The following is a 26,120-nucleotide window of genomic DNA, read 5'->3' as shown; positions in this document are numbered from 1 at the left end:
AGGTCTGGTTCGTTTCGCACCAGCTCCAGTTTGACACAATAGTCAGTTTAGCAGGGATAGGGGTCCGCCTGTAGCGTTACTGTTTCCTGCCATAGGGCACTACTGATAGAAATGGAAGTCCACTCCTAGGCGATTCCAAAACTGCTACAGTGCTGAGTCCCAGGATTCCGCACGTCTCACGGGCCGCTTATTCCCGCTGATCCAGTGCCCCGCCCCGCCCCGAAGTTTGTCCAATCAGAGTGAAGTACTCGGCCATGGTTTGTTATGACTTCCGGTTTAGTGCCGGAAGTCGTGCGGTGGAGCGCAATTTGAAGGAAGTGGAGTCGCGGAGCTGCAGCTACCACTGGATCTGTTGCAGTTTCCCGGGCTGTCCTGGCCGCTTGAGTCGCGCCACTATGCCTATCCGTGCTCTGTGCACTATCTGCTCCGACTTCTTCGATCACTCCCGCGACGTGGCTGCCATCCACTGTGGCCACACTTTTCACCTGCAATGGTGAGTGACAGCGGTGTAGGGCCCTTAACGCGTGTCCTAGAATCACTGAGAGGCTATGGGGTGTCGGGCCTAGAGGCAATCCATCCTCGGAACTCAGACAGGTGATGGCATTGAGGAGCCTCTCGGAAGCTTTCCAGCCTGGGCAAAAGTGGGCCAGGTGGGAGTGATAGCTGCCTGGGGTACGGTGAAGAGTTAGGCGCCTTTATATTAACTTGTGCAAAGAAATGTGACTTTAAAGTTATTAGTCTGAACATTTGCCGCATTAACGAGCCCTTTTATTTCTTTGAGACTCAACAACCAACTTGGTAGGCTTCTGGCAACCTTTAAGGGTCTGTGTGGTTTGTTTGATGATTTGTATTGTTTCTATCCAGAGACATCTCATTGGCCAGATACCCTAATGTATTCACCACTCCAGCAAACCCGGCTTAACTTGGAAAGGCAAGGAAGTGCCTTCCTATCAAAGGGTCCTCACGCTCAATCATCTTGTGAGTGTCGGGAGGGTCCCCTTGCAACTGTGGACAGGCTGGTTCAAAGTTCCCAACAATGAGAAAGTCCGGCTGTGGTGGCACACGCCTTTAGTCCCAGCACTCAGGAGGCAGAGGCAGGCTGATCTCCGTGAGTTCAAGGCCAGCCTGATCTACAAAACATGTTCCAGAACAGGCTCCAAAGCTATAGAGAAACCCTGTCTCAAAAAACAAAAACGAAACAAACCAACAAAACACCAATGCATATTAAAACAAATAATCCAATATTGCATGTTCCGATCCCCATGCTCAGAGAGCCATTGAGTAGTTAGAAGTCAACCCTACCACTAAAAGTACTTTCCATCACCTGCTTCTCCCAACATTTAACTTGGAACTATCCAGATTTAGGTCTGTCTCTTGAAAGCATATTTGACTTTAAAAATCTGACATAATAATTCAGTTGCATTTAACTGAACTAGCTGGATGGTGGTGGTGCTCATCTGTAATCCCAGCACTTGGGAGGCAGAGGCAGGTGGATCCCTGAGCTCAAGACCAGCCTGATCTAAAAAGTGAGCTCCAGGACAGCCAGAGCTATTATAGAGACAAACCCTGTCTAGGAAAAAAAAAAAAAAAAAAAGACACAATTAATAATGTTATTTAGGTTAAATTTATCATATGCAACATTTTCTATTTTGTTCCACTTGTTTTGGGTTTTTTGTGCTTTTGATTTTTTTGTTGTTTGTTATTTTTGGTTTTTGTTTGTTTTGGTTTTTTTTCAATACAGGTTTTTCTGTGTAGTCCTGGCTGTCTTGGAACTCTGTAGACCAAGCTAGCCTCAGACTCAGAGATCTACTTGCTTCTGCCTCCCAAATATTGGGATTAAAGGCGTGGGCCACCATATCCAACTGTTTTTGTTTTTTGTTTTTATTTATTTTAAATTATGTGTAGCTATGCATATGCAATTCGGATGCCCTTGGAGGATGGGGCATCTGATCCCCGTGGAGCTGCAGTTGTGAGTTACCCGATGTGGGTGCTGGGAACTGAACTCAGGACAGCTGAAAGAACAGTACCAATACCAACTCTCAACCACTGAAGCCATCTCTCCAACCTTTTAAAACAAATAAGCCTTGCTGTGTGCTGCTTAGGTTACCTTGAATTCCCAGTTCTGTTTTTTCAGCTTCCTGGAACTCAGATTGCAGGTGTGTTCCCCACCCCCACCCCATCCCATCCTTGCCTTGTTCGTGGAAGGTAAGTGCTCTCTCTACCACTAGTCTAGATCCTTGTTTGTTTTGTTTTCGAAACAGGGACTTTCTACGTAGTATGGGCTTGGCTGGTACTTGCTGTCTAGCCCAGGCTAGCCTGGGATTTGTGACAGTCCTCCTGCCTGCAGCCTCCTGAAGGCTGAAATTACAGGAGAATACCACTATCTGTGGCTTCCACTGATGGCTTATGTACCCTTGGCTAGCCTTGAACTTACTGTGTAACCAGAGATGACCCCAAATTCCTAATCATCCTGTCTCTGTCTCCCAAGTGTTGGATTACAAGTGTGTGCCATCCATGTTTGGTGTATATTGTGCTAAGGATTAAATTTAGGCCTTTGTGCATGCTAGGCAATCACTCTATTACTGTGCTATATTCTAAGCCCTCTCTGCCCCATGTATTTTGAATAAACTTTTCTTTTTTTTTGAGACAGGGTCTCACTATGTAGCTTTGGCTGGCTTTAAACTCAAAAGATATGCCTGCTTTTGCCTCCCAATTAATGAACTTTTTGTTTGCAATAGTTTTCACCTACTGATAAATTTAAAGGTGATACAGAGCGTTATTATATGTCCTTTGCATAAATTCTCCAATATTAACATTTTACATGTTTGTACAATTCTCTTAGCTAAGAAAGTAACATTGGTACAATACTCTGGTACTATAGAACTTATGGAGCGTATTTGCGTTTTACTGGTGTTTCCTTCATTAATGCCCTTATGTTTATTCCTGGATCAAGGCCAGGCTACCAGGCTACATTCAATTTTTTATCATCTTAGTCAACTCTGGTCTATGACAGCTTTGGTGTTTCTTGTAGATTTTGTTGTTTTATTTGTTATTAATGGTCTTGACCTTTTTTATTTTTGGATTTTTTGAGAAAGGGTTTCTCTGTAGCTTTGGAGCTTGTCCCAGAACTTGCTCTGTAAACCAGGTTGGCCTCGAACTCACAAAGGTGTTCACCACCACTTTCTGGCAAGTCTTGCCAGTTTTGAAGAGTCTGAGTCAGTTATTTTGTAGACTGTTTCTTAATTTGAGTTTTTAATGTTTTCTTTCCTCTTTAACTAATTAATTAGGTTTTATTTTATGAGTGCTGGTGGTTTTGCCTGCATATAAGTCCTTGTAAGGGTGTCAGGTCTCCTGAAACTGAGGATACAGAAAGTACCATTGAATTCTAGTCCCCTACCTACCTACTTTCTTACCTACCTTTCTTTCTGTGTGTGTGTGTGTGTGTGTGTGTGTGAGAGAGAGAGAGAGAGAGAGAGAGAGAGAGAGAGAGAGAGAGAGACAGAGAGATGCTGGGGGTCACTTATGAACTAATAGATATTCTATCACTGAGATGCATCCTTAGCCCTTGTTTTTGTTTGTTTTTTATTCTGTTTTATTTTAAGGGTGTGGATGTTTTGCCTGCAGGTATTTCTGTGCACCATGAGCAGTCCAGTATATGTAGAGGTCAGAACTCCTGAGAGTGGAGTTACAGACGGCTGTGAGTGGCCGTAGGTACTCTGGGAGAGCAGCCAGTGCTTTACCTCCACAGTTCCAAGCCTTTGTCATTTTAAATACTGCTGTCATAATATGTAGCCAGGCTGGCTTCAAGCTTAGACTCTTCCTTTCTTAGACTCTCAGGGACTAGGTTACAGGCATATAACCCTATGCCTGGTTCAATTTTTCAAAAAAAAAATATTTAACTTCTTTTTCCTTTTTTTGAGGCAAGGTCTCACTATGTAGACCAGGCTGACCTTGAACACAGAGATCTACCTGAGTGGAGAAATTGAAGTTGTGTACCACCATACTTGGCACTATTTTAACCATTTTTAAGGTGCTGATTTGGTGGCATTAAGTACATTTACAATGCTGTATGGCCTTCAGCACTGTTGTCTGAACTTTGTATCATCTGGACGGAAGCATATTACCCATTAAATGATCATTCTCCGTATCTTCTCCTCCTGGCCCTGAGCCCCTTTGCTGCACCTTCTGCCCCTGAGTCCCTATTCTAGGGATCCCGTATAAGCAGGGTCTTTATTCTTTGCCCTTTTGTGTCTGATGTGTTTCACTTAGCACAATAACTTTAACATCCATTTTATAGCATGTATCAGAATTTTATTTTTGTTGTGGCCAATGTTTAATTGTATGTATGAAAATACCATATTTTGTTTATCCACATTTGTTGATAGACAGGTATTTCCAGATTTTGACTGCTGTGAATAATGCTACTATGAACTGCTGTATAAGTCCCTGTCTGGGTCTCTGTTTCAGTTCTTTAGAACATATACCTGGGAGCCAAAAGACTGGGACAGATGGAGAATCTATATTTAGGGATTTTTGGGACCTGCAATACTATTTTCCATAACAGCTGCCTGAGTCTCTTCTCTCCTTCTTTCTCTCTCTGTCTCTGTCTCTCTATTTCTCTCTCACATCTCTATGTTACACAAGCTGATTTCAAACATCATTTTATTAGTGCTAGACATTGAACATATAGCCTGGTATATACTAACTATATGCTCAACCCTTGAGCTAAATCTCTCACACACACAGTGTAGCCAACCTTTGCTGCATGTGAGAACTTGTCTAAAGTGTGTGACTCCTAATCCTTCCTTTTTTCATGATAGATGTCCTGATAAATACTTTGTGCATCAGATTGATTTTTGATTTATTTATTTTGTTTCTGTTTTTGTTGTTCAGTTGTAGCAAAACATGTCCATCGTAAAAATTACCATCTTAATGAGGTTCCATTTCAGGTCTCACACACACACCCACCCACACACACACACACACACACACACACACACACACACACACACAACTCAAGCTGAAGTGCTGACTACCTTTCATCCCTGCACTCGGGAGACTGAGATAGGAAGAGCAGCCTGGGCTATCTCAAAGAATTTAAAGAGTATATAATTCAGTATTGTTAAAATTCACATTTTATGTGACTGTCACTACTGTTTTTAAAGTGTTTTTATTTTTCCAAATTGAAATGCTGTACTGCTTTAGTGGTAACTCTGGTTGTCTCTTGCCCCAAGGCCCAGGTAACTCTCATTCTCCATTCTCCAAGTACATTTAGTCTTCTGTGACAGGTTTATTTCAGTTAACATAGTATCTTAAAGTTTCATTCATACTCATACTGATTAGAGTCTTTCTTTCTTCCTGTCAGGCTTTCACTGTGTAGCCCTTAGATGCTCCTTATCTCAGGGCTGGAAGGTATAGCACAGTAGAACACAAGCCAGAACATGGGAGCCATTGGGCTCAACCCGTAACAGCTGGGGGAAAAGCAGAAATCCTCATCTCAGTTCCTAGTTTAGTCACATCTGCAAAATTCTTGTTGCTATCTAAGATTACATGTTCACAGGTTAGGGATCTGAATAGACTTTTTTGGAGGTGGGTGGTATTATTCTGCCTACCATTGTCTTTTTAGAGCTTTTATACATATTTGAGCCAGATTTTCCCAGAGTACCTCCTATGTCTTTTATCATCTATAATTTTTCTTGTTTGCCATCCTCAAACCCAGGGTTTCCCACATGGTAGACAGATGCTGAATCACTGAATTACCTCCTGTCCATAGCCTTTTAGCTTTGGTTGGTCGGTTTTATTGGTAGGTCTCTTTTAGCCCAGTCTGGCCTTATATGTCTGGTCACTTTATGTCTTGAACTTCTGGTCTTCCTGCCTTTGCGTCCCAAATGCTGGGGTTATATTTTTGTGCCATCAAGGCTGGCTTGTTTATTTGGTTTTGGTTTGAGACAAGATCTTACTATATAGTGTAGGTTGTCCTCAAATTCACCATGGGGAAGCCTTTGCCTCTCAAATATCTAAGATACAGTGTGTGCCACCATACCTGGATCATTTTTCTTTTGCTTGTTTGGTTTATTTTTGTTTATATGTTTGAGGTAGGGTCTCACTGTGTAGCCTTAGTTGGCTCAGAGTTCAATATGTAGACCAGGCTGGCTTCAAACTTAGAAGTCTGCCTGCGTCTGCCTCCCAGGAATTGGATTGAAGGCATTCATCTCCTTGCCTGGCTACCTATTTTTTGGGGATTGGCTATTTGGCTTTTGAGATAGCCTAGAACTCATCATGTACCACAGACTGGCCTGAAATTCATGGCAATCCTCTTGTCTTTGTCCCCAAATGCTGGGATTACAGGCATGAGCATGTCTAGATTGCTTTATTCTATTGAAGTTAACTATTCCACTGTACCTGATTAGCCTTAATTTTGTGTTGTACACGGTCTTTGAATGTATTTGTAGTTTGGTGGGGAATGGTCTTCTGTATATGTTTATCTTATTGGTTGATGAATAAAACACGGATTAATAGGGCAGCAAGACAGGTGGGTCTAGGAGATGAGGAGGATTCTGGGAGGTGTAGGCAGAGAGCAGTCGCCATATAGGATGCCAGAGGAGTAACAGGTCCCCGGACCTCTCTCCCGTAAGATAAGACTACGTGGGAATGCTTAGATTAATAGAAATGGGTTAGTAATTAAGACAGAGCTAGCCAATAAGAAGCCCTAGTCATCGGCCAACAGTATTATAATTAATATGTCTTGAGTGTTCATTTGGGGCTGACACGGTTGTGGGGCCAGGTTGGTGAGGTTATGGTAACAGTAGTTTTTAAATATATTTATAGGAAAGATTTAGGTAAGGGAAATGGAAATGGTATCACTTTTCAAAGAGGAATTTGTTTGTCTCATTCCTGGAGTGAAGAAGTCTGCTCCAGTCTCTCTCTGTGCAATTTTTCTGCCTAGTACTAGGATTACAGGTAGGTAACACCTACAGGAGACTGCTTCAATTAGCATTTAAGGCCCGGACGATACCAATCAATTATGTAAATCTAGGCTGTGTTTTGCTTTTCCCACTACTTAAAAAGAGTGTAGCCCTCAGAGTCCGAACTTAAAGTAGGGTATTCTCAGAAGCTCTGTCTCCTGAGATACTCTGAGCTTTGTCTGTCACCTAGACTCTACAGTCCAACTCACAAAGAATAGCCTTCAAACCCTAAACCACAGCTGGTTGCTAAGCACTGTGTAGTCCTTAAGGAAAGTCTGCCTGTAGTGACAGTCTCCCATTGCAGGCAGGCAGGTGTTGGGTCAGAAAGGAACCAATAGCAGTGATCATGTGATCTGTATCCCCAGCCATGCCAGGATTACTTGTCTTTTATTGTTTTCCTTGTAGCCTAATCCAGTGGTTTGAGACAGCACCAAGTCGAACCTGCCCACAGTGTAGAATCCAGGTAAGGATGATGGAGGGTGGGTGTCTCAGCTAAAGACCTCTTCTTTCCCGAAGACAGGGATGGGGAGAGCATCCCTGAAACAGAGATACCCTGACCGTTTTGACCGGTCTCTTGGTTTGAGGCCAGTGGATGTTCACACACGCCTGTAAGTTACTCTGGAGGCTTGCTTACACCCTATGGGTGAAGATGGTTGTGTGGCCTCCTCTAGTGTTTAACAAATGTCCCTATAATAGAGTTGAAGAGTCTTTTAAGACTCATAAATGTTGTCTACAGTGACATGACTTCAGCCACCAGCAGGCCAGCAGTCCTGACTCTGGGTATGTGTAGGAAGGAAGAAGTCTTCTGACTCAAAAGGATATGTGCTGAAAAGTTAGTCCCGAGCGCAGACCTGGCTCACGTGGCCGGCAGTCAAACCCATGTTCAATCTTTCCTCATCACCTTTGACCTCACTTCACCTTGTTCTCTCGTCCAGGTTGGCAAAAAGGCTATCATCAATAAGCTTTTCTTTGACCTTGCCCAGGAAGAGGAAGGAGTCTTGGATGCAGAATTCTTAAAGGTACCCAGAATCTATTTCGTTTTACTGAATTCCAAACCTGTGGGAGTTACCTTTTCACTTCCACTAGAGAAGGCGCCTAGAGAGTGTGGATGGAGACAGGCCTGTGGAGCTATCGGGGGGGGGGGGGGGGGGGCATGTGGCTTTGAGACCGTCACCAGAGGCATGTACCGTGAGAGGAGAGGGTCACGTGACTATGAGATGTCCCCTTGGGCTTTCAGGGCAGAGGGTAGCCTCTCCTTAGGCCCCTCACTTTATGAATGATTTAGGGCCTTCCTGCTCAGTCCCCTTTCTTTTGGGGCAGTTAGTGACATGTTTAGAAATTCTTCCATTCTCACTAGTCCGGGAGGATAGGATGTGTGAATCCACCATTCCTTAACCTGGCTGTGCCTCAAAATTGCCTGGAGAGTGTGGTATAAAGGCAGACGCCTGGGCCTTCCCAAGCCCAGCCATAGAGGAATCAGTGTCTGTAAGGAAAATTGGGGTTTACAAGTGATTGCTGAACACTAAGGGTTAATTTGCTGGGAATCTATCAGATTACCACTCATTTGACCTTAGCCCCCTGGGTGTTATGATGTCCTTGGAACCTCCTTGCTTCAAAATGGTTGAGCTTTTGTGTTTGGAGCCAGCCTGTTCATCGTCATGGTAACTGCTCCTAGTTTTAAGAGGTGTCCTCCCTGCGATGAAGACAACAAAGGCAGCTTCGAGTCTTTTCAGCTTTCAAAGCCAAGTCTGTGAGACAGGGAGGCAGCATCTTGAATAGTTTGGAGCAAGGACTTCGAAGACATCCTGCTGAGGGGTAGAAGGAGCCAGGAGACGATGGAGAACTGTGTAGCAGCTGGTGTCTATTCTCAGGCAGACCCGGCATGTTCTTCCCTGTCTACCATTTCCATTCCCAATTGTTTGGTCTATACTGCCCAGCCCAGCCATAGGAGCTCCTGCCCCCAGGAGTCCTGGGCAGAGAGGCCGGTAGTTGGGGTTGGGGGTACTTACTAGTGGTCACATGAAATTCTGAGTCTTCTATTAACCTTTAAATGGTGGTCTGGAGAAAAGTGCCTGGTTTCTCCACAGTGGACTCTTGCCTAAGCCTGGAAGTGGACTATAAAAACCTTTCTTCTCCTGACTGTGGCTATGGAATCTCCTGCTCACAGGGACATTGGGTTCTCTAAACTCCCAAGTGCCAGCTGGATTCCCTTCTACTCCCGCCTCTCAGAACCAGCCTGGAGCTTGAGGGAGGTAGACTGAAGCAGGCAAGGCCCGACAGAGAAAACTAGTGATGGCTCAGAGTGCTTGGCCATCTTTGTTCTATGTCCCTGGTGAGGCTACTGCAGGACCAGGAGCCCCGGAATCCTCTGCTGTTGACTGTTGACCAGCAGGCCAAGCTCACTTCCTGTGGGATTCATTTCCTTCCTCTTATCTACGTTCCTTTTTTTTTTTTTTTTTTCTTCATTTATTTTGTATACAATGTTCTGTCTGCATATATGCCTGAAGTCCAGAAGAGAGTGCTAGATCCCGTTACAGATGGCTGTGAGCCACCATGTTGTTGCTGGGAATTGAACACAGGACCTCTGGAAGAGCAGCCAGTGCTCTTAACCTCTGAGCCATCTCTCCAGCCCCTTATCTACCTTTGTAAAAGGCTCAGAAAGGGGCTGGAGAGATGGTTAAGGGTTATTTGCACTGCTCTTGCAAATAACATGGTTTGATTCCCAGCACCCACATGGTGGCTCACAACAGACTATAACTTGAGTTTTAGGGTATCTGACACTGTCTTCTGCAGCAGGCAATGTGAGTACATGGTGAACTGACATAAATGCAGGCAAAACACTGAGACACATAAAATAGATAAATAAATCTTTTTTGAAAGGTTTATATATTTTATGTATGTGACTGCTGTGTTTGTATGATGCGTGCACGCCAGAAGAGGGCACCAGATCTCATTACAGATGATTGTGAGTCACCATGTGATTGCAGGGAATTGAACTCAGGACCTCTGGAAGAGCAGCCAGTGCTCTTAACCACTGAGGCTTCTCTTCAGCCCAAAAGTAAATAAATCTTTTTTTAAAATGTCCCATACCAAGTATGATGATGCATACCTTTAGTCCCAGCACTCAGGAGGAGAGACAGGTGGATTTCTGTGAGTTCAAGGCCAGCCTGCTGTATAAAGTGAGTTCCAGGACAGTCTGAGTTACCTAGTGAGACTCTCTCAAAAACACAAACAAATACCATAAACATAAAAACAATGTGCATCTCTATGCTTAACTTTGAAATATATTGGACCAGTAATCTTAATTGATCCTGGAGCTCTGCATGGCCTTATGAGGGCTGTCTAGAGGCTAGCTATAATGTGCTCCTGTTGTTTATTGTGTGTATTGTCTTGCAGAATGAATTGGATAGTATCAGAGCGCAGCTTTCCCAGAAAGGTAAGTTAACAAGTGACAAGAGGCCCTGAGAAGGCCCTGACTTGGTGTTGGAGGGAGGGGGCCAAGGTGAAAGCCTCCAACCTCAGGCAAAGCCAGGGTTCTTCCTCCTTCGTCTTGCTAACTCAGTTTTAACTAGACAAAAAGCAGAGGAGGGGTGGCTGAGTTCTATCATCAGGGTTAAGCTACTGAGTTTGACAGGGATTTGCTTGGGTTTTATAACGAGGGATTAACTAGACCCACAGGAGTGGGGAACAGTGAGATCTACCCAAATAGTTCAAGCAGGAAAAAGCAGTGCTTGTCTCCCAGGTGAAAGCTCTAGCTTAGTTTTCTTGGTGCATGGCAGAAAGTAGCAGGCCACCCAGCTTTCTGGCCTACTCCTTGTTCTTACCTGGCTCAGGGAGAAGGTGCTTCCATTCAGGGGTCACAGTTGTCATGCATGGATGAGCCTTTGCCTTGCTCCCTTCTGCCCCTGCTCCAGAGAGGGAGAAACGGGACAGCCAGGCCATTATCGACACTCTACGGGACACGTTGGAAGAACGCAATGCCACTGTGGAGTCCCTGCAGAACGCCTTAAACAAGACAGAGATGCTGTGTTCCACTCTTAAAGTAAGTCTTCAGAGTCAGTGGGAAGATATAGCCAAAGTCCTCTGCTTGGAACACGCAGTGATCTACCTGTCTCTGTCTTCCCAAGTACAGAGATTAAAGGCATGCACCACTATGGCCAGCCTAGGCTCACAGTTATAATTGTGTCTTCTAGTTCTGCTTCAACCAATACCTTTGTTTATACGGTAGTAAGGTGAAGGCAAAGCTCTTCTTCCCAGGGCCCTTCCATACCATACCCATCAAGCCTATATGAAAAGGGGCTATAATGGCTGTGCTTGTGGATTTTGTACCAGGTAACAAGGCCTTCCTAGCACTTCACAGAGGACCTGCTCAACGGAGACTTGAGTAGGCTGGGCCATGTTTCTAAAAGTGGCTCCTACTCCACTGATGAGGCCAGTCTGAAGAATCTTCCATTAGGACTCCAGTCCTTGGCAGGGCTGCTCTCTGGAGCCAGATCAAACAGCATCCTAGGGAGGAGCAAAGGCCTTTGAAGTCCGCTGTGCCGAGCTGACCGAGCAGATCAAAGCTGTAGAGCAAGCAGGCTTAGACCCAGATGAATTTTGTATCAGCTTGGGTTCGTGAGCCTCCTGCTCTCCGAGGGCCATGAGGCGATTGATCTGAACTCACGATTGATATTCTAGTCTTGTAGGCAGGAGCAGCCCTTGCTGGGTGCCATTTGAAAGGGATAAGAGCCATCATCCTCATGAACAGACAAGGCCCTAGGATATTCATTATCTGTTCCTGCTTGGAGGCTGAGCAGCATCACATGGCCTACCTGGTAGGATGGAGCAAACTAGCACCAGTTTGCATTCCTAAGTCAGAGACGAAGTGGTCTCACACCGAGGACAGCCCTTGGCCTGGCTTTCCTACCCTGGAGCTTCTTGTCCGTGTGTCTAGAAGAGATATGGATTTGTGCTCTTTGCTTCTTTAGTGCTATTATAGAAAGTAAGACCCAGCCTGTAGAATCTAGGCAGCCCACAGTAGGCCTGAGCCACTGAGCTGTGCCTATAGCATGGCACATCTCTGGAGTTGAGGATACAGCTTCCCTGAAATCTCTTAGCAACAAACACATAGGCCAAGTGAGGGCTATAGTTCAAAGCCTAGGTTGGATTTCCAGCACTTCACATGGATACACACACACAGAGAACAGATCAGCATAAGGGGCTCTCAGGGGTTTTATATCCTACAATTTGGAGATACATGTTTATTAACATCTTCCAAAGACAGCGAAATATGAAGGTATACTCCTATAACCCCAGCAATTGGGAAGTGGAGGCAGGAAGATCAGGGGTTTATGGCCATCCTTGGCTACATAGTGAGTTCATAGCCAACCTGGGGTGTGTGAAACCCTGTCAAAAGCTAAGCGGTGGTGGCACATGCCTTAATCCCAGCACTCAGGAGACAGAGGCAGACAGATCTCTGTGAGTTTGAGGCCAGCCTGGTCTACAGAGCGAGTTCTAGGTCAGCTAAGACTTTTACACAGAGAAACCCTGTCCCGAAAAAAAACCAAACCAAACAAACAAACGCTACAATATGGGTAGTTCTCAGTGACCATGGCTCTGAGAGATGAGGAGATGCATGGGTATGCTTGCTCATCAGAAGCAGATGAAGTTCCTGGAGCAGCAGCAGGATGAGACCAAGCAAGCTCGGGAGGAGGCCCGCCGGCTCAAAAGCAAGATGAAGACCATGGAGCAGTGAGTTTCTAGCTCTTTCTGTACTGTGCCTTCACACCAGAGGCCCCTGGAAAAGGGAGTGGAATTCTCAGGACTGCAGCTGGAAGCGGCGTTTGTGGGCACAGATTTCCTTTCCTACCCTCTGTGGGCCCCTTCCCTCCTTATGGGTCTCTTGTTGTGCTCCGTGTTCTGTTGCCTGTGGATAGATGGCCTGCCACCCTTCCCTCCAGGGACCTCTCTCCATGAAGTTCCTAACCTTGAAGTCCTCTGTTAGCACCTCTTTTTCCTCAGCGACTCCCTGGAGCTGAGCTCAGCTCTGCTGTGGAACCTTTCCCTGGGCACACCCACCTGCTAAAGCATCCTAGCAGCCCAGGCTGTTGCCATAGCAACGGCAGCAAAGGGAGGCAGACTAACCATCAGCCTCCAGATTTCAAATGCCGTGGGCCTGGAATGTTTTTCAGAATTGAGCTCCTACTCCAGAGCCAGCGGTCTGAGGTGGAGGAGATGATCCGAGACATGGGTGTAGGACACTCAGCGGTGGAGCAGCTGGCTGTGTACTGCGTGTCCCTCAAGAAGTATGTAAGCCCAGGGACTAGATTCTCATTTCCGGTCATACCTCTGCTGCCATCTTCTGTAAACAGTGTGTGAAGAAGCACGTTCTAGAACCATGTTGCCATTGGGTGTACTATAGCTCTTAGGCCACTTTGGAGGCCTCTGTGACTTACGCTTTCCTGCATGGAGATAGACCTGCCTTAGAATCACTGAGAGCAGAGCGTGGATTCTAGGTGTTGTTTCTAAGGAGCTCATGCAGCTCTCAGCTGTGAGCTTATTTCCCATCAGCACTGTTAGTGACCCTGTCTGGCTTTGATAAGAAACTGCCTATGTTCTTCATTATAGTGATGGGGAGTTGGGATGAAGGAGCCATTTGACTGACAGGCACAGAGAATCCAAAATGCCTTCATTTGGGATTAAAGGGAGCCCCCTAGTGAGGCTGGAGCTCCTTGCATACGTTCTCAAGCCACAGTTCCTGGAGGTGGCAGGAGAAGGTTTTGTTTCCTGACTTCATTACACCCTATGCAGGACCTGCCATGGGGCCACCTGAGGGAGAGTGAGAAGGAGCTAAGGGTCTGAGTGAGGCCTTTGTTAGGTTGGGGCTATGGCATCAGGGTGTCCTGTTCTGTCATCTCTTCTCATGGCCCCTGTGCAGAGAGTATGAGAATCTGAAAGAAGCACGGAAGGCCTCAGGGGAGCTGGCTGACAAGTTGAAGAAGGACTTGGCTGCCTCCAGGAGCAAGGTGACTGAATGGGAACAAAAGGGAAAGAAGGAGCCATGACTCTTGGTTTGCTGTGGTCACTGGGTCTCCTGAGCTAGGCCATCTAGCCTGACCGCAGTGAGGTGGCCGACAGACACTAATGACTGGCTTTGCTGTGTGTTGTCTCTCACTCTGGCTTGTGCACTCGGGGGCCGATTCATGGAGGTGTGCCACCACCACACACTTATGCTACCTTTTGCTCTTCTTGGTCCTAGGCATATTTTAGCTGGCTTGGAGAGCACAGTCCTTAAGTGTGACAGCTTCTGAGGCCAGCTGCGTTTAATTCTGTAGGCTGCAATGTGCAGAGAGGGGAGCCTTGCTCCTGGGCAGCCCTATGGATATATGCCTAGTTGAGCCTTTTCCCAAAGGCCTGGGGTTCTCCTCATGCCTCCAGTTTCTTTTAGACTCTACCCCACTGAGGGGCAGCAGGTAGCAGGCAGGACATGTGGTACCATTGGCTTGTCCTTTCTTATAGTTGAAGGCTGTCTACGCTGAGCTGGATCAGGCCAAGTTAGAACTGAAGTCAGCCCAGAAGGATTTACAGAATGCTGACAAGGAGATCACGGTGAGACACCCTGGCCTGATGAGAAGGGAAGATAGGGGTTGTTTATGTGCCTCTGAGAGTAGAGCTGGGCTGTTTCTGCCTGGGAGCCCCTGTCCCAGTCAGGGGTGGTGGTTCTGGGCTTTTTTTTTTTTTTTTTTTTTTTTTTTTTTTTTTAATCCTCCTGGGTCAGGGGTCAGGGAGGTGGGTCAGGGTATATTCCTCACCACCTGAGCAAGGGCTTTACCAAAGAGGAGTTCTGAAGGCTGGTGTTGGGCATTCAGTCCTTGCTGTGTTCCCAGGAGCAAGGTGTTCACACGGGTGTCCATAGAACCTCTACCTTTCTCTCATGTTCTCTATTTCCTCCAGAGCCTAAGAAAGAAACTCATGATGCTGCAGGAAACCTTGAACCTGCCTCCAGTGACCAGTGAGACCGTCAGCCGCCTGGTTTTTGAGAGGTTTGTTAGCTTTCTGGGGTGATACAGGGATCATAAGCTGAGGGAGCCTTCGTGCCTGGCTTTGGTGGGATAGATGGTGTTTGTGGACTTTCTGGTCAGAAAGCCAGCCCGCAGGTTTGAGAAAATGTAGGCTCTGACAAGGAAAGGTCAGAGAAGGCCTTTGAGTCATCTGAGGGTGAGACAGAGCCTTGGCTATCTTGGGGTATCCTGGAGTTTCTCACTACATTTATCTGTCTGCCCCCATTTCTGAAACAATTGAAAGCACTCACTCTCAAATAACCCCCTCTCAAGCAGGGAAGTGGTGGTACACACCTTTCATCTCAGCACTCGGAAGGTAGAGACAGGGAGATCTCTGTGAGTTCGAGGCCAGCCTAATTTACAAAGCAAGTTTCAGGACATCCTGGGCTGTTCAACAGACAAACCCAGTCTCAAAAAACCAAAATAAATACATAAAAACTTCCTCTGGTTCAGTAATGTGTGCTTTAAGGTGACCAGCAGAGGGCGCCAAAAGACCCAGGAATTGGTGTCCCTGCCAGGAACAAGTTAATCTTTCTGAGTGTTTTTCACAGAATCAGGCTGGCTAAGAACATCCTCAAGCCTGTCTTCTGCCTGCCAGAGGACCCCAGCAAGGGGAGCCAAATTAAAAACTCCTGTCAATGGCCCAGAGTTTATTTAAGCCACTTTTCAATATCTTTTGGCAAATCAATATGCCCTTCTCCCTGCCTGTGAAATTCACACATTCAGTGCCTTCCAACACTTCACTTGGTTCCTGGGCACTGTGCCCCCTGACTTTCCACATCTCAGATCCTTGATACTGCATTTGGGACATTCACGGAGCTGGTTTAGACTGAAGTGCTTTCTCAGGATTCTGCAGTATCACAGCCAACCATAAGAAAACACTTCCAGCTCTTCCCTCACTGAAGGCTCTGTTGTCCTGGCTAGCCTCCTCAGCCAGATAGCACTTGAAGAGTGTGTGAGCGTGTGTGTGTGTGTGCGCGTGTGTGTGAGCGTGTGTGTGTGTGTGAGCGTGTGTGTGTGAGCGTGTGTGTGAGCGTGTGTGCGTGTGTGTGCGTGTGTGTGCGTGTGTGTGTGAGAGCATGTGTGTGTGTGTGAGCGTGTGTGTGAGAGCGTTGTGAGCGTGTGTGTGTGTGTGAGCGTGTGTGTGTGAGCGTGTGTGTGTGAGCTGAGTGTGTGTGTGTGAGCGTGTGTGTGTGTGTGTGTGTGTGTGAGTGTGAGTGTGTGGACCATGGGTCTCCATCGGATATCTTTGACACTTTGCACTATGTATGTGTATGTGGTTGTACATGTCACAATGTACATGTGGAAGGCAGAGTACAGGTTTGGAGAGTCAGTTCTCTCCTCTCACCTTTCCGTGGGTTGAAGGAGTCGCTCAAGTTGCCAGACTTGTGCAGCAAGCATCCTTTTTTTTTCGTTGGGTTTCTTCTCTTCCCATCATACCTTGCAAGAACAAGAGCAGCCTATTAGAGGCACCAACTTGTCACTCAAAAGGCCCTCCTTAACTTCGAAGGTTCCCTCAGCAACCCGGAAGGGCCTAATTTGCCCTCTGAGCCATCTCATCAGACATTATTCTTTTCCTCAGCATCTCTCCGTGGAGCCAAACTGTGCTGCCTCTCCAGTTTAGGATGAACTGAGAGCTGTAGGACTATAGTGGATACATAATCTCCCCTGATGTCCAGTATGGGGTTGGTTTTTGACAACCCTGTAGGCTCTCTTCCTGACCCTCCCACTTCACCTAGCCATTAGCCATGCCTTCTCTGAAGTCCCATGTAACATGAGGGGCCTTGCCAACAGCCTAAACAAGTATAGTATGTGCCCTTGGGGAAATGACAGTCTCAGAAAAGCTTTAGAACACAATCTGCCTCAAGGTTGGGGATACAAAACCAATCTCTAGTCTCTAGGCTATCCACAGCCTCCTGCTAGCTTCTTTCTGTGAACCTCAGGATCCTTCCACACAGTTGTTCCCTGTGCCTGTCATTTATAGTAAGGAAAAAAAAAAAAAGCACACGGGGACCTTGATTTCCTGCTTTTACTACTCATCCCCATACCCCATAATACGTGTGTCTGCTGTATGCCAGACCCTCCCAATCCTCTTGAGCCTTGTTTTAGTAGGATAATTAGCTGTGGGTTTAGATGTTTAAACCTGAGTCCACCAGGTCTGCACTGTACTATAGAATCTGGTCTAGAAATCCCAGATGGGGATGAGGCTACAGGAAGCTTTGTGCCAGGACCTACATCTTATCCTATCTTGTCACTAAGGGGACAGTTTTGGTCAAGTCAGAAGGACACTACATTAGCCAAACCTGTGTATCCAAAGCCAGGCTGTGCTGTCCATCAGGTTGTATGCAGGATAATTGAATTCCCCTTTTTCACCAATATCTTTCTTCCTTTCTTCCTTTTTTTTTTTTTTTTTTTTTTTTTTTCCTTTCTTTTTTCTTTTTGTTTTGGAGGCAAGGTTTCTATGTAGCTTTGAAGCTTGTCCTAGAACTCTGTAGACCAGGCTGGCCTTGAACTCACAGAGATCCACCTGCCTCTGTCTCCCGAGTGCTGGGACTAAAGGCATGTACCACCACCACCCGGTGCACCAATATTTTTTTTAGGCCTGAAAACTTGGGTAGCCAGGCAGTAGTGGCACACACCTTTAGTCCCAGCACTTGGGAGGCAGAGGCAGGTGGATCTCTGTGGGTTCAAGTCCAGCCTGGTCTACAGAGCTAGTTCCAGGACAGGCTCCAAAGCAATACAGAGAAACTTCTCAGAAAGAAAAGAAAACTTGGGTAATAGGACTGTTGCATTTAGCATTAGCATTATCTTGGCATAGTCTATCCTGAATTCCAGGCTCTCTCTTCTAGGACCTTGAGATGTAAAACAGAGTTCTTGACTCCTTGGGAGCAGCCTTTTCAGTTTTTTTAATGCCCTGATTGTGTGACTCCCAGAACTAAAAGTGCCTCTGTCTTTCTCCCTTGGGAACTGACTTGCTGTGTGGCTTGGGAAGAATCTTTTTCTTTTTTCTTTTTCTTTGGTATGTATACAGTATTCTGCCTGCATGTGCCCCTGCAGGCCAGAAAAGGGCACCAGATCTCATCACAGATGGTCATGAGTCACCATGTGTGTGCTGGGAATTGAACTTAGGACCTCTAGGAAGAAGCAGTCAGTGCTGTTAACCACTGAGCCATCTCTCCAGCTTGTGAAGAATCTTGAACTTTCCTACAATGTACAGACTCATTCAGGAAACCACCATTTAAATCTGAAGGAAGAGAAATCCAGGCAGAGAGGATGGCGAGTTCACAGTCCCTGAGGCATTGCTAAAAGTGGGCTTGGAGGAGAGAGGTAGGTGACAGGTGGGCCAGATCGCTGCCTGTCTTCATGAGTTAGCCTTGTAGGTGCAGCTATTATCCTGGGAACAGTAGAAACTGTTGGAAATGTTTCTGAAGGATAGCTCTGAGTGGCTGGTCTGTGTCTCTGGTCCATCCGCTACTAATGATTCCTTGAACTGTGCCTCGGTTTTCAGACTTGCTTAATGCCTCGTAGCCTCCACCTTGTGAATTCTGACTTCTATGTCAGGCTCACATCACCAGGCCTTGCGCTCTCTCTCTCTCTCTCTCTGTATTTTGTGGAAGGCTCTGAGTATTATTGGTGTTGCCTGTTTCATTTGTTGTGGTGACATTACCCTTTGCTTCTGTCATTTTATTTTAAAGATTTACTTATACAGGTGGTTGCGTGTGTGTCTGTACACTAGAAGAGGGCATCAGATTATGAGCTGCCATGTGGTTTCTGGGAATTGAAATTAGGTCCTCTAGAAAAACAGCCAGTGCTCTTAACCTCTGGTCCATCTTTTCAGCCCTTGTTTTATTTCATTGTTTTATTCTTTTGAGACTAGAGTTATATCTTATAGCTGAGGCTGGTCTCATATGTACTATGCAGCTGAGTATGACCTTGAACTTCTTATCTTCTTGGATCTACATCCCGAGTGCTGGGAACATAAGCATGTACTGCCACATCTGATTTATGCAGATCTAAGATTGAACCCAGGACCTCATGCATGCTAGGCTAGCACTGTACTGCCTGAGCCACGTCCCCAGCCCTGCTTGTTATTTTAGGGCAATCTCAGGAGGTAGCCCTGCCTTGCCACACCTGGCCTGGTGGGGTCTGAGGAGAACCTGGAGAAGGCGGGGCAGCTCCAAGGGGCCCTCTCTTCCCTCAGGAGTTTTGCATGGCTGCACCATACTCCTTTGCCCTCTGGGCTGGTGGGATCTGGGAGACCTTCATTTATGGTAGGACCGATAGGAGCTATGAGTTCATGGAGTTGTTGACAGGGCTTTGGCCCTGGCTTAGAAAGGAGGGCTTAGAATCTCTTGCCTCATTTCCTGAGGCCTCTGACATGAAGCTATGTAAGTTGGCCATAGGTGAGTGTCTCACAGGTAATAAAGTCACTCAGTGCCTCCAGCCAGGCCTTCACTGTAGTGAGGGAGAACGCACAGAATCCTAGGCTTTCCCTCCTCATGTCATAGGAGAAATGCAAGACCCCTGTCAGAAAGAAAACAAAGGAAGAAAATATCAGAAACAGTTTGAGAGAACGAGAAATATGTCCTTTTGAACTTCATGTTGGGCTGAGAGAGTGTGAGCCTCCTGAGTCTTGGGTTTAGTGTGGTAGGTAGTACATGAGCCGAGGCTGATTGTGTGCCATGGGTACCACCGGGCGAGACCTGGGAGATGGTAGTAGAAAAACCTTGCCTAAGGCCTCAGGCAGTAAAATGGCTGCACCCTGCCAGACTGGGCCTATCTCTCGAGTTTGCCTTTCCTACCTTAGCCTAAACTTGCTGAAGTAGGTAAGCAATTACAGAAAAATACTGATGAAGGGAAGAAGAAATTTGGGTGTCCCAGGATGCTTACCCGGCCCGATTTATAGGCAGTCTCCTTTCTTCTGGTCTGCACACCCAGGGTGCACAGTGCTGAAGTGTAGCTCCCAAGGGAAGTCCTTGGAGGAAGTGCCCTTAGAGGTGTCCCTGCGATTCCTTTCAATTCTCCTCAGACCTTGGAAGCTGGAGAGTACTGCCAGGTCTGTCTGGCAAGGCTAGAAAAGTTGAGTTGGCTGCAATTTTCTAAAAGAGTGAGCACCACCCTCTCGTTACAGAAGTAAAAAAGTGGAGAATTTGAAAACTGTGGGCTTAATTGCAGAGGAAGTTGGACACATAGTGTATTTCCTTCACGTCTGTTTCCTGGGAGAGGTGTATAGAGAAAAGGATATACCAAATCATTGAGTAACATACATATGTATTGTTTTGTTTATTTTTTGTGTAGCCCTGGCTGTCCTGGAACTCACTGTGTAGACCAGGCTGGCCTCAAACTCACAGAGGTCCACCTGCCTCTGTTTCATGAGGGCTGGGATTAGGGGTGTGTGTCTGACTTGTATATGCATATATTTTTTATATTCTCTTAGGCAGTCTCGATATTATATAGCTTAGGCTGGCCTCAAACTTATGTAGCTCAGGCAGGCTTTGAACTCATGTTCTTCTTTACTGGGCTTATAGATGTGTGATATTACACCCACTTTTTTTTTTTTTTTTTTCCCCGAGACAGGGTTTTTCTGTGGTTTTGGAGGCTGTCCTGGAACTAGCTCTTGTAGACCAGGCTGGTCTCGAACTCACAGAGATCCGACTGCCTTAGCCTCCCGAGTGCTGGGATTAAAGGCTTGCGCCACCACTGCTCAGTTTACACCCAGGCTTTATATTGCTTTTTAAATTGACATGTGAGTATTTTTCCATGTTCTAAAGTGACGTGAGAACAACATCTAGTGCCTTCACCATTGTCAATCCCTGAAGGACCAGAGCATTAGCATACTGTTTGCTGTGATAAGATGCATCATCTGCCTATCTATATCACTGTGGTGACCTGTCTGAATGACTTTTTTTTTTTTCCTTCAAGACAGGGTTTCTCTGTGTAACAGCCCTGGCTGTTCTTAAACTTGCTTTATAGACTACTTGGCCTCAAACTCACCTCACAGATCCCCCTGCTTCTGCCTCCTGAGTGCTGGGATTAAAGGCATGTGCCACCACTGGCCAACATCTGAATGGCTTTTTTACGGTGAATTCTGGGAAAGGAGTATGTTGACCAAAGGGAAATAGCCTGTTATTTTGTTTGGTTAAATTTCTTTTTCATTCTATTTAAGTATGTGTGCATGTATGACATGGCATGCACGTAGAGCTCAGAAGATAAGCTGTAGGAGTCAGCTCTTCCACCACGGGGTCCTGGGGATCAAACTCAGATCGTCAGGCTTGGCCTTTACCCACCAGCAGTCCCACTGGGCTTATTCTGTAGAGGTCTGGCCTCCCTCTGGGGCGACCCTGAGTCAGGTGGGCTTTAGGAACCCTTGGAGCTGAGCTGCCTTTCTCTCCTCCTGTTTCTCCTCTCTAACATTTGTGTGTATGTGAGTGTCTGCACGGGTGTATTTTCGGTGCATGTGTGCCGCAGCATGCACGTGGTATCAGAAGACGACTGGCATTCGTTTTTCTTCTTCCACCATGTGGCTTCTGGCTTGGAAGCCATAGTCTTTATCAGCTGAGCCATCTCACCGGGCCACGCTGAGTTGCCTCGTGATCACTGCAGTCCCCAGTAACAAGATTATCTCTACCTTCAGCCCAGCCCCTGTGGAGATGCTGAACCCCAGGCTCCACCGGCCCTCCCTCAGTGATGAGATTGACCTCAATGCTACCTTTGATGTAGATACCCCTCCAGCCCAGACCTCTAGCTCCCAGCATGGCCACCCCAAGAAGCTCTGCCTGGAGAGGGCACGGTAAGTCTCCGGCCCTGGCAGTGCCCAGGACCTGGTGGGGAGTAGCTAAGCCATCTGTAGGTCGTGCCCTGAGGGCTGAGTGGTTGATGAGGCTCCTCAGTAGGATGCAGCTTTGCCTCAAGCTACTTGGTCCTCGATTCCTGCCTGGAGTGCCCACCAGAGTCCTGAGCTTTAGACTCTGACGTTTCCCAGTGTGTACCTCTCAGGTTCATGCTTAATGCAGGGCCATCTCAAAGTGTAGATCCCATGACCCTGCACCCAGGGAAGTATCCCATGTTGGTGAACATGAGGAGCTGTGTGAAGCCGTAAGGGGATGGGGGGACTTGCTCTAGACATGCAGTGGAACTAGGAGGGGGAAGCCATGTCCTTGGCCAGGCACACCTGTGTGTCACTGTGAAGATGACTGTGCTCCTTCACATACATTGGTCTGTGCTACTCCGGTAAGGGAATCCTCTTTACATTTTTAAAAATTACATCTATTATCTATTTCGTATATGTGTGGGATGCACATGGAGATTAGAGGACAGTTTGTGAGGATTCTCTGCTTGTACCATGAGGGGACTAAAGATCAAAGTCAGGTCGGTAGGCTTGATGGCAAGCAGTTTTATCTGCTGAGCCATCTCTCTGGTTCTAAGGAAATCTTAATGCGAGACTTTGGATATCAGAGAAAGAAATTGCTATGTTAGGCAATACCATGAAAGAGAACGAGAGGAAGCCAACTGGGCTCAACTCCCACTTATGTAGGGCCGGGCCTGGTGTCGGTGAGAAGCCTGAGTCATGCGGACTGCAGCCGAGAGCTTATCATGTCGGCTCCTTACTCTGGCTCCCTTCTATTGCTTCCTCCTTTGCTGTCAAAACTGAAGGTACAGGTTGGGGACATAGCTCAGTGATGGTGTTTGCCTCCCCTGTACAAGGCCCTGCCTCCAAGCCTAGTTCTGCAAAGAAGGAAGGAGGGAGTAGGCAAAGAGACAGGACACAATGATTGCAGACACATGGGACCTTCAGACTTGTAGACACTCCACCGCCTTCAGGGACTGTGAGGGTCAAGGGAGCACAGAATGCCCCTAACTTGGCTTAGCCTTACCAGAGCCAGACTTGTAACGGTGGAGAATCTTCCTGTGCTCATCATGTGGGCTCACTGCAGGTTAGGGAAATGAGCAGAGGAAGCCAGAGTCAGCAGGCCCTGCTCCTAACCCTTTCTTATGAAGCTACCGGGCTAACCTTAGGCCATCATCCTCTCTATCTCACCTGGAAAAATACCAGGAGGGGGTATCTAGAAATTACATGGGTAGTGTCCATCTCCGGCAGTAAGAATAGAAAGCCACAGCCCAGCTCGTGCTCTCTCCTGCTGCGGCCTTCCTGCAAAGATTCTACAGAGGCTCTGGGAGCACTGTGCAGGCTGCCTTGCCGAGTCTTACTGAGAGGCTGACTTACTGAGGGTTTTCTAGAGCTAGTGCCTCCAACCCCCAAACTGACAAGATGGGGCCTGCGCTCATTTGATAGCTTCTGCCTTTCGGGGAGTGTGAGTGCGCGTCCTCCTGTGCAGAGGAAGTCAGTTGGCTCCCTAGCACCGGGTAGAGTCTAGGGTGTGGTGAGAGCCCAAGGACTAGGAGAGCATCGAAGTGAGACCACAGACTGATGCATGCTCCAGGCTACCCTGACTCTGGCAGATTTGTACTACTCATGGTAGAGACCACTGAGCTACTTTGCCCAAAGCATAGCCGTGATGGTAGCCATGCAACACAGAGGCTCCTTAAAAGGGCATGCGCCAAGTCTGGCTCTCTTGCTTACTTACCTCTTGCCTTCATCTCACTCTTACAGCTCTCCTGTGCAGGACATTCTCAAGAAGATACCCAAAGTCTCTAAGCAGGTAAGGCCTGGGCGTTCCTTGAAAACATAAGCAATCACATCTCGCCCTTGTCAGACTGACAGACTGACATGGAAACCTTACTTCTAAAATGGGTGTGTAGTTCATGCCTGTAATCCAGCATTCAGGAAGCTAAGGCAGGAGGATCGCCTTGAGTTTGAGGCCTGCCTGGACTTCATAGTGAGTTCTGGGGCATCATGGGCAGGCTATAGTGAGACCATCTCAAAACAAAATAAAACAAAGAAAAAGCAATTCTATTTCTGAGAGTGTAAACTGTGTTCAGGTCCCCTCAGCCCAGGACGAAGACTCTTTAGAGCCATCCTTATAACCCTAATTGATTGTCCTCTGCCTCCTGTCTTGGACCTGGAACTCACCCTGTAGTCCAGGCTGGCATCGAACTCAAGCGATCTGCCTGCCTCTGCCTCCCAAGAGCTGGAATTGAAGGTGTGTGCCACCACTGCCCAGCCAGACACCCTGATAACCAGATCTCGCTCCCTGTCACTACCCCATGTTCCATGCTGCTGTCTAGCTCGTCAAGTCTGACTCTGGCATTCCCCCAACAGGAGTCCCAGCTCTCACTGGGTGGCCAGCGCTGTATAGGAGAGCCAGACGAGGAACTGGCTGGTGCCTTCCCTCTCTTCATCCGGAATGCTATTCGGGGTCAAAAACAGCCCAACAGGACCACAGCAGATTCCCGTTGCAGCACAGATGTGGTGAGTGTACCTGGCCTCCTGGGTGGAACAAGGCAGTCAGTTCCCTAGCCCATTCTCCTGATCCACTCATTTCTTCTTCTGCCCTAGGTAAGAATAGGCTTTGATGGACTTGGAGGACGAACAAAGTTCATCCAGCCTGTATCCTTTTTCTCCGGCCATGGCCTGAGCTGAGCTGAGGGGCACACACTGTACCCTGACCTGTATCCCCAGGCCTGTCTGCCAGTGCCTGCACCTTCGGGTACACAGAGCTGCGCCTTGCTCAGGGTGTCTGCTCCTCCTGACCCAGGCTCTGAGGTTCCCTGCCCTGCACGCCAGTCCTCTCACCAAGCTTTTTCCTTGACCCTGCTTCCAGACAGACACAGCCATTATCCGACCAATGCCTGTTAAGCCTAAGACCAAGAGTAAGCAGAAAGTGAGAATAAAGACTGTGAATTCTTCCTCCCAGCCCAAGCTGGATACCTTCCTATTGCAGTGAGCAATGGCAGAGTCATGTGTCCAATTAGTAGGCCAAGACCGTGGCCAACACTTCCCGGAGTGTCTTAGCAGATGGCTCCTCCTCCTGGACTGTGCAAGAGTGAGAGCAGAAGCTGCAGTTCCTGTGTTTTCTTTGCCCTGCACCGCACTGGATTCACCTCTGGGAACTGACAGGACCAGCTTACAGCTCCAGTCAGCAGGGCCTGCTTCTCATTGCATAGAGCTGCCACCAGATATGGCTGGGCTCCTTCTGATTTTATATACCAGGGTCACATTTGACTCTAAAAGGACAAAAGTGCTGGAGGGTCCTAAGCAGGCTAGCCTGCACGTGTGCCTGCCTCCAGCTCACAGTTTGAAATGGTGGTTGCTAGGGAAATGATGGGGGAAGATTTCCGTGGAAAATAAAAAGGCATCTTCCTGGCTCTGGACGTGTAAATTTGTACCAAGGCTTTAGAAAACTGAATGGGTTTCTAAAGCAGGAGTGCCACCTCCAGGCATGGCTTTCTCGCAGAGCACAGGAAGACCCCAGCAAGACTGGTGTCCCTGCATTCTAAGCAATCAGCCAAGTGAGCGGCGAACCGAGTGAGTCCCCATCCACTCAGGGAACCCAGCAAGCACAACACAACCAGCGACCATGCTGTTAGCTTTTAGGTCTTGGCTTCAGGGCACTTTCCCCAGAGAATTCCCCTTTCCTAAACTTTCTCCCGTTGTGAGAGGGGAGTTCTCCTGTTCCCCTAGTACTCTCCTGCTTCCTGCTGAAGGCATCCAGCCACTCAAAAGGAAACCTAGAGGAGCCTGAAGCTACTGCTGATGGGGATGATAGCTTTGGTTATGTGATGCTTAGCTTTGTTTGTCAACTGGACACAATCTGGAATCACTTGGTGAGGGCCTCTCAGTGAGGTCTAGATGAGGTCGGCCCATGGGCGTGTCTGTGAAGGATTATCTTGCTCATGTTAACTGAGGTGGGAAGACCAGCCTCCTGGATGTTGGTACTGTTCCCATGGCAGAGGATCCTGGACTGTTACAGAGGGTGGTGGTGGTGTGCACCTTTAATCCTAGCACTAGGGAGGCAGAGGCAAGCAGATCTCTGTGAGTCAGAGGCCAGCCTGACCTACAGAGTGAATGCCAGGACAGCCCGGGCCACACAGAGAAACCCTGTCTCGAAAACCAAATAAATGGATAGATAATAAATGCAGAGAAAATGAGCTGAGCACAAGATGGCTGTGCCGTCTCCGCGCTCCACTGAGTGTGGCCAGCTGCTGGGCCTTG

The 26,120-nt window shown here is 47.4% G+C and overlaps 1 protein-coding gene across 2 annotated transcripts; it reads left to right on the top strand.

Annotated features, from left to right (window-relative positions):
- The first annotated feature begins 287 nt into the window (after positions 1 to 287).
- Positions 288 to 25,042, top strand: Traip (TRAF interacting protein). 2 transcript variants are annotated; one of them, XM_051204663.1, is made up of 15 exons: positions 288 to 493; positions 7,371 to 7,428; positions 7,901 to 7,984; positions 10,362 to 10,401; positions 10,880 to 11,007; positions 12,604 to 12,698; positions 13,139 to 13,252; positions 13,885 to 13,972; positions 14,466 to 14,555; positions 14,901 to 14,989; positions 21,642 to 21,797; positions 23,619 to 23,667; positions 24,228 to 24,377; positions 24,465 to 24,515; positions 24,730 to 25,042. In XM_051204663.1, exons 1-15 carry the CDS (start codon positions 396 to 398, stop codon positions 24,850 to 24,852), a joined length of 1,413 nt encoding a protein of 470 aa, XP_051060620.1. In that variant the 5' UTR covers positions 288 to 395; the 3' UTR covers positions 24,853 to 25,042. The 2 variants fall into 2 exon arrangements, with proteins under 2 accessions (XP_051060620.1, XP_051060631.1); XM_051204674.1 differs by lacking the exon at positions 7,371 to 7,428 and having other exon boundaries at positions 360 to 493.
- The last annotated feature ends 1,078 nt before the right edge of the window (positions 25,043 to 26,120 follow it).

Source organism: Phodopus roborovskii, unplaced genomic scaffold, assembly GCF_943737965.1.
Source record: "Phodopus roborovskii unplaced genomic scaffold, PHOROB, whole genome shotgun sequence".
NCBI classification, from domain to species: domain Eukaryota; kingdom Metazoa; phylum Chordata; class Mammalia; order Rodentia; family Cricetidae; genus Phodopus; species Phodopus roborovskii.
The sequence above is the reverse complement of the archived record's forward strand: the minus strand, read 5'-3'. Positions and strand labels throughout refer to the sequence as shown.